Source organism: Gouania willdenowi, chromosome 17 (assembly GCF_900634775.1).
Source record: "Gouania willdenowi chromosome 17, fGouWil2.1, whole genome shotgun sequence".
In the NCBI taxonomy this organism is placed as follows: Eukaryota; Metazoa; Chordata; class Actinopteri; order Blenniiformes; family Gobiesocidae; genus Gouania; species Gouania willdenowi.
Window position 1 is genome coordinate 15640997 of NC_041060.1, and position 12383 is coordinate 15653379.

Here is a 12383-nt window from a genome sequence, read left to right on the forward strand (position 1 = left end):
ATGATGCATTATGATGCACTCATTTCTAGTGGTTAGGTTAACATTAAACGTCTTGTTGCATCCTCCATGCTCTGAAATGACACCACTCCATACGAGGTTTCGTCTTGTACTGATCACGTGTAATGATATATGGGGTGGACATCAGTGTAAATAGTGTGAGCAGTATGATGGGTTATGCTGTTATGGGTTAATGACAGCGTAATGTTTGCCTTAGGTATAAAACTTCAAGTAAAGTGTTAACGAACATTTTAACATGTTGCTATGGGTGTGCCACATGGATCAGTTTTGGGACCTACCTCATTTACAACATGTGAAAGAACAGGCGATGGATGCTGTCCATGAGAGCTCTTTGTTTTCCATACAGCTGCATGATCCACTGCACAAAATGTTTAAGGCTTTGAGTGATTTCACAGAGGAGAGTCATATTGATTGGGGACGCTGATGTGGACTATGTACTGATGGTGCCAGGGCAGTGACGGGCTGCCACAGTAGTCTGGTGAAGCAGGTGCAAGTGGTGGCCTAGAGCACTGTCTGAAGGAAACCACATCATCCATCGCCAGGCATGGCAACAATAAAAATATCAAAGGCGCTATCCGTTACTTTGTTAGCTGCAGTGTACTTCCTGTTTACAGTGACGCTACATATTTTTGTGCCAAACACGGTAAAACAGTAGAAGAAGAAGCATTGTCAGCGTGTTTCTGTTTACATCATGTGCGCGAATCATGGCGAGCCAATGCGAGAGCAGGACGTGCTTCTCAGAGTGGAAATACGCGCATTTTTTTTGTCTCCAAAAGATGCATCAGTGAAGCTAAGCTAACGCTGCGACTGGATTTTAACTGACTGTGACTGTTATCCAGGGACAGGTCAGCCAAACTATTGCACGGTATGTTGTTGTAAATATGCAGCCTGTGGCTACTGCTGAGTCACTGCTAACAGCAGCTCATTAGCCTGATATGTTTAGCATTGTGTAGCTGAGAAAAATGCTGTGAATTTGTTTTTCCACATTTATTTTCATAAGCATTTTCAACAGCAGAATGTGCACCTGGAATATGCACAGCTTATTTTACATTACTGTGCTAAGGCTGAAAATTTACTGTTTTAATTTTGGAGCAGCTGTTTTGTGCTTTATATGCACATCATTTATGGTTGTTTTATAGCAGTTGATCAACAGTGGATTATTATATTATTACAGCACTAATATGAAGCTGTATGGACACAAATGACCCAAAATAAACAATACATTCTTTAATTCTAAGTAACTCAAAAGTTACTTTTTCTAGTAATGCATTACTTTTTGGTGTAAGTAAAAATAGTATCTGAGTTACTTGAATGAATGAAGTAACTAGTAACGGTAACTAGTTACTTTTTTTCAGTAACTAGCACAACACTGGAAATAAGAACCATTTAATAAAACAGGGATTGGTACAAAGTTGCAAATGACATAGACAGTGGAAGGGTGATGTTGTGTCTGTACCAGAAACTCCTATCCACCAACCAGACAAATTCAGAATAAGCTAAAGCAAAACAGGAAGTTGGACGGCGCAAAAAAATACAAATCAAGTGAAAATTGGGAGAGAATCTGCTCTATAGCCCATAGGGTGACTAATGCCGGTATGTGGAGGGAAGTTAAATGGAAAGTTATAATTAGATACCCCACAGATAACTACAAATCTGTGTTTAACACAAACCGATAAGTGTTAAAGAAATTGTGGTGACTTTATAGGGAACCACTCCCACATGTTCTGGGCGTTCAGAGCCACAGCAGTTATGGGAGGAGGTATTTCGGGCCCTTAAGGAGGTGTTTGGTGTCGATATTCCACACGATCAGAAGGTAATCTTACCAGAAGGCATAGAGGTATTTATGGCCCATATCTCTTTAATGGCAAATCTAAAATGTATCACCTGTGGATCTATAGGATCTGGGATATTTATACGATGGAGTAAATAACGTACTCTCTAAGGTTACAACAGAATATTTTAATTAAAAGATAAAAGATGGAGAATAAATAAGGAAACTTGACAGTTTTTATATACATTTTGTGAGCAAAATCTACTTAAGATTAAAAAAGCTTGTATTGGCTGTATTGATTTGTTAGTTTCTTTATTGTCTCCTAAGGGAACAATAAAGACACCTTTAACCTTGAACCTTCAAAATCTTAAACGACTATCACACGGCCTGGTATTACTTTTTCAATCAATTATATTTATATTCTTATAGAAACACAACTGAGGTTTATGGATTTTTTTCTAAATTGGTGTTTACGGTGCAGTAGGTTACAATTAGGAGTGTGATGATTTCTCGATACGGCGATATGTTGCAATATTTTAATCGCACGATCGATTATCGATATGCTCGCGCTAAGTATCGATTTTTTTTTGTGTCATTTTATTTTATTTTTTATTAATTTTATTTATTTTCCCAAAACCTTTTCTGCTTTTTCACTAAAATGTGCAGGTACGTCTTCACATTTTGTCACTGTTTGTTGAAGGAACCAATATTTTGTTTACTGGAATATTGCACTATACTGGTGTCACTGGTAAGAAAGACCCTATTTTTTGTTCACAGAAAGCACTATTGGAGATACTTATTCATTTACATTGGTATGTTGACACTTATTTACAGAAATGTTGCACTAAAATAGTGTCACTATTCATAGGACACTTTTTCAATTGTATTTATGTATAAAATAAAAATTGCATTTTTTCACTTAATCTTTTTTTTTCTTGTTATGTCATAGATTATCGCAGATTGATTTCTGACCAATATATCGATAATCGCAGTATCGTCATATCGTGAGATAATCGTCATCGTAAGCTTTGTATCGCGTATCGTGAGGTACCCAGAGGTTCCCACCCCTAGTTAATATGCATATGAAAAAACACCATGTGACTTGTTTTGTTTGATTAGTTATCTGTTGTGTAGTTTAAGGCCAACTTGCATTAGCTTTGTTGAACCAGCTATCTATATCATCATCTGCCATCCCCTCGTGTGTTCATGTTGACTTTCCACAGCTCTGAAGTATTCCTGTCTGCTGCTGCGTGAAAACCGCGGCATAAAAGTTGCACGTTCCTCTCTACTGCCGCTTTTTGGACAAAAGGCCTCCTCAGTGCCTGCCCTAATTGTCCTCGCTGACAGTGAACCGGCCTTGCTGGGCCTGTGCTGCTGAGTGAAGTCGTTGAGAGGCATGACTACCACTCCGCTTCCTGCCTCCTCACCTCACAATGGAAGTTCACAGTCACGTGACCAGCAGGCCTTCTCCAGCTGTAAGAGGAAACGGTTCAGGAAGTGTGCAGGGGTCAGGGGGGCCTGCACGCTCCACCACATGGCATGGAGGAAAATACTCTAGGGGCTTTTAAATCTCAGTGTTGTCACTGGATCGCGTCAGTGGGAGTTCCTGAGAAGATGACCTTTGTTCTGCAAAGGAGGAGGAAGACAGATGCCATCTATTGTTTTAACAAACATTTAGCGTTGGCGCATTGTTCAGATTCCAAGGCTAGACATTTTAGACAAATCCTTACCTTGAATAACCTGTAGCTGCCTAATTATTTATCTTAAACTGGAGAATTCTGCTTTGCTTGGGTTGACTGGTTATGAGGACTTGTTGTAAATGTCATATAAATCTTTAACTAATGGTTATCAGGAGGTTGTGAATGGTGATGATGGTATGTTTAGGTTGCCCCTTAACGTGTGTCACCTAATTCTTAGTAACTAAACCCCAAGGTAGGCAACCGTGGCTCTCTGATAGTGTCGTCCAATAACCGTAGGGTTGGGGGTTTGATTCCTGCTCTATCTATGTCATTGTCATTGTGTCCTTGGGCAAGGCACTTTACCCACATTGCCTCATATGAATGGGTATGATTTGTGCATGAATGTTGGTGGTGGTCAGAGGGGCCATAGGCGCGAAATGGCAGCCACGCTTCTGTACCACCACTGGTATAACTGGTGTGAATGAATAATGGTTTGTGTAATGCACTTTGAGTCTCCTCAAAAAAAGCCCTATATACGTAAATCCAAGCCATTATTATCACCCGCCACAAAGTGTGGAAGGGGGATATAGGTTTGAGATCCGTGCGTTCGTCCTCCCGAGTTAAAGGGGACAGCTTTTCTCAAACTGTTTATAATAGGATAACCAAATTCGGAGTGTGGCTTCATAGTATCAATAACTTGATGAAGTTCAAAAATAAGAAGCACGCATTTATTTTTTTTACGGAGTTATTGCCCTTGTACCGTTTTTTGGACTCTGTTTGAGGTATCTTAAAGGGGACAACCTTTCTCAGAAACTGTTTAAGATAACCAAATTCGGTGTGTGCCTTTATGGAGTTCGAAAATGTGAAGTGCGCAATTATTTTTTCCGGAGTTTTTGCCCTTTTTCTTTTTTCTTTACTCTGTTCAAGGTATCTTCAAAGGGGACAGCTTTTCTTAGAAAACATTTAAGATGGTTAGTAATTTATTATTTTCTTTTCTTAGATTTAGGACATTTAGGAAAAGGTTGTGAGTTATGTCTTTTTATTATTATTTTGCCTGTCCAGTCTATACTGTAAAATCTCCAAAGATGCTATGCTAACTACCTACTCAATACTCACTATACCTCTCTATTCACAATTCTCTCAATCCAACCTACTCTCCACAGAGTCGACAGGTTCAAGTTGTTATAGGAGGGGCGGAGCCAACAGTGCTGGTTTGTGATGTAAGAAGCCACCAAAACGTCACAAACCACCATTCTCAGCCAATAGCAAAATTCAATTTGTTTGAACCCATAGAGGGCAGTCATTCTTACATTTTTACAACAAAATGCGCCAACTTGAAATACTTAGATTAAAATGTCAAAAGCACTACTTCATACCAAACACATTTGTTTTCAGCTGGAAAAAAGTGGTTGTGGTGTTTAGGTACTCTTTAAACATTAAAACCTTTAATTCACATGAAAGAATCAACACTTGCTTTGAATCTTACCACTTCATCATTTGGGTTTACGTTTTTTAAATTGAACAAAGTGATTGTGTCTTGCCTCTGTCTGTCTGTGTTTTGGCCCCAGTGATGGACAACGAGTCCATCAGTTATAACCTGAGTCAGCTGAGATTGGATTGGCTCCAGCACCCTGTAACATGTATATACTGATGTTTATGAGCTCATTTACTTGTAAAGAAATCTTAGCAGTGGATTTTTTTAATGAAATGACAAAAGTGTGAGAATGTCGAACTGAAGCAGAAATTCTCAATCATCTTAAAACAAGACTAAAGATAAGTTGATGATCTATCTGTGCCTCGGAGTCAGCACCTCATACCTTTGACAAATCTCTTTGTTTCTTGTTGCAGAGTATTTGGCATCTCGCCCATTGTTCAGAGCAACTGCTCCTACACATGGATGCTTATTGTTAACCCCAAGCGTCAGTGGTACCACTTTGTGAGTCCCATCATGCTGCTCATTCTCTATTACACTCTGGCCACGCTCATCCGCCTCTGGCTTCAGGAGCCCGTCGACCAGCTCATGGTGAGAACCACAGACACAACATAAAACCATTTTATACACAAGTCATTGATCATGGGTTTTGTTTGAAAGTAGGATTTTAAAAGTACTGATAATAACAGAGAAGAACATTTCTGTGAATATGTCTCATTTCTAGGAAAACTGGAGGGTATGATTTAGGGTCTCAAACTTTTTTTCTCTTATTTCTGAATCCAAGTACCCCCTTTATAAACAACTGTAGAGCCTAATGATGGAATGAATGAGTGATAACACACATTTTAAAGAATCTCATTTTGTAAATAAACAAAGTATTTACTGCAGTGGTTCCCAACCTTTTTTGGATCATGTCCCCATTTTGATATCAAGAATTTCTGGCGACTCCAAAGACATTTTTTGTAGAATTACTTTTTGATCATGTTTGAGCTCAGATATATATTTTTATACATTTTTTTTTTTACTGATTACTAGATTCACACAATGAAAGTGTAGAAATAGTTGTTTAACATTGTGCTGTTTTATTTTTATTAAAAAAAGAATACAAATAAAAAACATTTAAAAAATCTATTTTCATTTTTCAGAAAATTCAAGCGACCCCATTTAAACTCCAGGGGACCCCACATGGTTGAAAAGCACTAATTTAGTGGCTCCTGAATATATTTATTGGTAAAACTTTATGTTAGGGAACTCCTATTAACCATTAATTAGTTGCTTATTAGTATTAGTAACATATTGGCTCTTAGTCATTATTAAGTACTTATTAATGCCTTAGTCTCGCAGTCCAAACAATGTTAGGATTAGTGTTAACGTTAACCCTAACCCTAGCATATTGAGATTGTAATTCATATACAACAACTTCCTTTCTTACTAATAATCAGTAATAATTCTGAAGTTATTGAGGGAAAACTTTAGTTAATGACTTACTGGTTGTATAATAAGGCCATGCAGAATAAGGCATTAATAAATACTTAATAATGACTAATTATGAGTCAATATGTTACTACTTTGCATGCTAATAAGCAACTAACTCATGGTTCACTAATATAAAGTGTTTCTGATTAATTTAGGTTTTATCATTTCTGGTCATCTCATGCCTGGGGCGGGACCAGGACTGACACTTTATTTGTTAATTTTCCACTCTCCCTTTCCTAAGTAACCCCTGTAGTGCCATCGTATACCCCTATTGGTACACGTACCCCCATTTGAGAAACACTGATTTAGAAAATAGTTAATAGATTAACATATACGTAAGTGTCTAAGACGTTTTCCTGAATTCAGCCTCAGAGCATGGACAACAGTTCTTAACTTCCAGACAATGACTGAAATAGATCCAGATTAAATTAAATTGGCAGCCATGTGGCCTCGCGATCAGAGGAGCCGCATTGACGGAAACTTCCAGGACAATCGATCGCCGGCTGGACCTCCACATCGTAGGCTGCTCAGGTGTTATCTGAGACACTGTGCGTCTGGTTTGGACTAAGCATGATGCTAGCACGTATCAGAGCTCAGGTGTTTGATCTGTAGAGACGAACAAAGAGCAGTTGCCAAACAACTCTACAGCAAACATTCAGTGACGCACAGTGTATTATTTAACTGTTGATTATGAATGTATCACTCAGATTAGATAAGAATAACACTTGAGGGTCCAGACAGATTGTTACAGGTTTTACTACACCATCCATCCATCCAACCATTCATCCATTCATCCATCCATCCATCCATCCATCCATCCATCCATCCATCCATCCATCCATCCATCCATCCATCCAGAGTCTTATACCGCCCAATCTGAGACTTGGAGAGAACAGAAACTATGACTGTTTATTTAGTGGTTCTCAAACTGTGGGGTAGGACATCCTGACATGATATTTTTTACTTAATTATTACTGTTGTAAAACGGTGATTCTCAACTGGTGGGTCACGGACAGCTGGTCAAAAATAAGTAAATACTTAATGTCTCATGTTGGACTTCTCTTTTATTTTGAAAGAAACTTTTCTTTTGGCTGGCATGCTGTGAAATGCATGTTGCACAGGAAAATATATAGATTTATCTTTTGAAAAAGATTATATATGTGTATCTTCTAAAAGAAAAAGTGGGTTGTGATTTAATGACTGTGGCAAAATGTGGGTCCCAGGGTGAGACGAGTGAGAACCCCGTTCTAAAATGTAGGATTTCCAATTTTATGTTATATTTTGAGTTTTGAAGAAAAGTCACTTTTTTTTTTTTTAGCTTGTCGCAAAAAAGCTGACATATTTTATCTATTTTGTTGGGATGGGGGGCGAGAACCTTTTTCTCTCTTAAAAGGGGGGGTGAAAAAATAAAGGTTGAGCACCACTGGGTTAATTTATAACTAAGTCTACACATCTCAGATTAGCTGAATTTTGCTGATCATGCTAGCCTGGTAAAGACAATAACTCACATATGACAAATGCATATTCACAGTCCTGCAGGACTGAATTTAGACATGTGACTAAAACAGTCAGTTAAAGCCCTGCTAATGTCCCCTAGGCTGGTCTGTCACTGTGTTTAGTCTGTGCAACAGACTGCTACTCTGTCCAGGGTGTTGTTTCCTGTGCCAGTTAGCATACAACGCTAGTATAAACAGGATAATAACGAGGCATAGAAGATAATGGATTTGTTTCTTTAACATGGAGTGGCCCAGTTTGCACAACATATTGACATGAGGCGCCACTTCACGATTGGTGGAGAGAGGCACACGGCGCCACAGAGTATTCACGTCTCTTTTCCAACACAGTTGTTATTTCCCCTCTTCTGGTGCCCATGCTGTTTAAATACCAAAGTTTACTTGCAAACATGTGTCCCCCCCCCCCAAGGGTGTAATGGTTTTAGGGCATGGTCGGGAACTTTGATGGTTTGCTTTTATCTTGTGACAATGGGAGTCAGTTACACTTCTAACCAACTAAAAGCAAGACTTCTCTCAGTCTTGGTATTTATCTTTATCTATTTATGGTATTTACTGCAGCACAGAATGAGAACTTAATTCTTTTTTTTTTTTTTACACACGTACAGTGTAGGCAGCCGTCCACACACAACAGCTGTCCTCAGTCCTGAGCTTTCGCCGTCACTTTTACTGTTGTTCTCCAAAATTGCTTTTTCTAAAAGGTAAACACAAACCCTCCCTCATGCGGCAATTGACTTTATTTGTTCACTTTAGCAGACACATAAAACAATCAGCTTCGCATTTAAAGATCACCACGTCCTCTGTTATGTTTTTGTTCCTAAAATGGTATCAATGTTTTGTTATCATAATCCATTTATTCATCTTCTGTAGCTGGTTGTTTTTGCTCTCAGGGTGGCGTTGAGTCTGTTACACACAGACAGACACTTATTCAAACATCCATTCACTCCAGGGGCGAATTCAGAAAATCCAATCAATTGAAAATACATGTATTTGTAATGTGGGAGGAAGCTGGAGTACTCGAAGGGAACCCACCAGAGGTGTAAAGAGCTCAATGAAGTGGTACTTAAAGTAAAAGTTACTAGTTACTTTCACCCCCCCCACATTTATTTTTGGTAATAAATCTTGTATGAATCAATACAGTAAACGTCTCATGTGTAAACTTAAAAAAGTGAAGAGACAAAATCTTGCACAATTTATTCTCCGCAAAGGCATCTGTATAAAATAAAAGGTTGGTCAAAATGTACAATCTTTTAAAAAAAAATAAAATGACACAAATAAATGAAGTTCAAAATAATAATAAAATCTCAGGCTCTAAGTATAGCTAAGTTCAGGAATTCTAAAACAGTGCCATACCAAAATGTGCCATGTGGGTAACAACATAATAGCTAGAAATCACAACCTGAACTGAAGAAAGTGTTGATCATTAATGCACGACTAAGAACATATCTTATTTGATTGTTTTATGGTCATTTCATGTTTTGTAGTTTCACAAAGTCCGTTTATCATTTAAAAATAAAAATAATAATTTACTCAGTAATGGATCGGTGTAGAAATGTGACAAATTACGTTACTCTTTATCCCCCACCACAAAGTGTGAAGGGGGATATAGGTTTGAGCTCCGTCCGTCCGAGTTGAAGGGAGCAGCTTTTCTCAGAAACTTAAGATAGGATAACCAAATTTGGTGTGTGGCTTCAGGGTATCAATACATTAATGAAGTTCGAAAATGAGAAGCACGCAATCATTTTTTCCGGAGTTATTGCCCTTGTTCTGTTTTTTTGGACTCTGTTCGAGGTATCCTCAAAGGGGACAGCTTTTCTTAGAAACCATTTAAGATAGAGAGTAATTTTATATTCTGATGTGATAATATTTTCTTATGTATACATCTAAGGTCTTAGATTTAGGACATTTAAGAAAAGGTTGTGAGTTTTAATGACAACCAATCTGGCGAGGGATGTTGATGACTGTCTTCTTGTTTTAAAATGTACTTAAGTGCAAGTAAAATGGTTGATTTAGAAATCTACGTCAAAAAAGTACAATTACCCATAAAAGCAATTCAATTACAGTAACATGAGTACTTGTAATCCATTACCTTCAACACGCAAGAAAAGGGGGAACATGCAAACTCCATAGTGAAGGTTCTCTGTCTTTATATTATTATAAGAAACACTAAAAGTGAAAAACAAAGGAATGACTGGTTGCTCAAAGTGTTTGAAGTTTTGTAGTTTTGGGTGCTCTTGGAAAAACGGGGAAAAAAGTGTGAAAAAATTGGGGAAACCAAGCACTCCTAAATTTGACTAAACTTTACTAAAATGCCTTTATCATAATAGCCAAATCATTAAAAAGCTGGATAGTATGTAATTTTCCCTCAGCGTCTTTAAAGATAGTTATATCCAAAATATTATTTGAATATTTCAATTGACAATTTGATGTTTTTGTTGATTGAATTCAAATATATATGGGATTGTAATAGTTGTCTCATTGTCATCAAAATTTCTGATTTTTTTTTTTTTTTTTTTGGCTTTTTGATGACAATTAGACACAACTATTACAATTCCATAAATATTTGAATTCAGTCAATAAAAACATCAAATTGTCAATTGAATATTCAAATCATCACTTTCATTTTTTGTGGATATAACCATCTTGAAAGACATCCAAGCGTCTCCTTCCTCATTTAGATTTTTTCAATTTTCCCCATTTTTTTGAAACACAAAGTATTTTTCTTTTTAAAACTCAGCCTTAAAATATAATCGCTCTGATCATGAAAACGTCATCATTGTAAATCTAAGCTAGACTGACAGCTACACTGTCAGCCATTAAATTAAAGCTAAATTAACAAAACATTCTTCTGTTATTTGACCTCCCTCTGATTTTTCTGCACCACGGTGCATGTCTTCTCTTTTCAAACCCATGATTATTATTTTATGAGCCATGACCGTGTTACAAGTTTACTCTTTTCTTCCTTTTACTCCATTTAATACATCCTGACCACTGCAGACTGAATACCAACGTATGACTTACAGTGTTGGAGTTGCTTTAACCACTTTCACATATTTTCGGTCACAATATCACAAATCACTTTTTTCCCCCCCCCATCCACTAATAACTACCATGAAGACATAATGAAAGACAGTCTGTGCCTCCCAGTGGTCATTATGTTATGGTTACATGATGTAGAAAGACAACAGTGGTTTGTTGTACATGCTTTTCATCCATGGATGAGGAATTGAAATAGTTTTCAATGCCCAAAGTAAATCCTGAATCAATAAAAGATGATAGATTTAACGTGACCCCGCTTGACACAAACGCATACAGTATCTAAAGATCAGGTAATAAAAACATTTGGATTTTGACGGTGGGTTTAACTGACCGTTACTCACGGCAATCCGTTAAGATCTAATCACTTTCGATTTAACCATCACACAATAGAAACTTAACCTTCTTCCACTGAACTGGAACAAGTGCTGATGTCAGTAAAACCCCCCAAGTGATAAGATCACATCCTAAAAAGCCCCCCAGCTCTGACTCAGGCCGTCACTCCTGCCTTTCAGGGCTCCAGGCTCAGCTCCTCTGTGTTGTAATGGAGTTATAGATTAGTGTTTTTATAGAGGGGTCAATACATCCCTGTAAACCTGTAGGCTCTATACATTATTGATCACTTCACTGAGGAGCGTGTGTGTGTGTGTGCGTGTTTGCGTGCCTGCGTGTGTGTTTTCACCTCCTCTCCCACTCCACCTGACACTAATAATAAAATATAATTGTGACCTAAATCAGCAGTTGGCAGGTGTGTTGTTGGACAGAGATGCCACATTTTAGTTTGTAAAACTTTAAGAAAAGAACATACGAAAGATTTGTACCTCTATTAATATATTATAAAACATTTTTTTTGTTTTTTAACCCTAATTCAAACTTCCTTATTCTTTATTACCACCCAATAATTGAGTTCATTCAATCTTATTCTGGCATTTCAGCATAAATTAAAATCATTTCTTTAATTGTACAGGAAATGTTTAAATTTGGTTCAATCTTTGAAACGTGAACTGTCAATATTTAAAAGACAATATGAATAAATCTTAGGTCTGAATTGTTTTGTGTTAAGTGTGTATATGTTAAGCATTTGTAAATGGTTCAAACCCTAAGAAGTCCTTTTAAGATAAAACATGAAACATCTTTAAAATACAAACCAGCTGCACAGGGTGTGTCCGGCCCTTATTTGACCATATCCTAATTATTTTTTTCTAATTACAATGCATTTGTTTTACATTTTCAGATTCATATAATAACAATGTTTTCTTTATTCGACGGGCATATTTTGTCCATTTATACAGTTTCATCCATCCATTTTTTCAAGGTCACAAGGCATTTATTTAGTTATTTTCTTTAGTTATTGTGTTAAAACCAGATTTAATATTTATCTGTTGTCCCACAGCAGAAAAGATAACATTTTATAATGTATGTGCCTTTTTGAATACCTTGTATCTTACATGTGTTTATTT

General features: G+C 37.2%; 1 protein-coding gene across 3 annotated transcripts in view; it reads left to right on the forward strand.

The window, feature by feature from the left end:
* The window catches only part of piezo2b (piezo-type mechanosensitive ion channel component 2b), a 114451-nt gene that overhangs the window by 40885 nt on the left and 61183 nt on the right, over nucleotides 1-12383 (forward strand). For all 3 annotated transcript variants that reach the window (XM_028472390.1, XM_028472392.1, XM_028472391.1), the window contains exon 8: nucleotides 5317-5491. In XM_028472390.1, the coding sequence (XP_028328191.1) occupies nucleotides 5317-5491 (175 nt within the window). The remainder of the gene's footprint in view (nucleotides 1-5316; nucleotides 5492-12383) is intronic.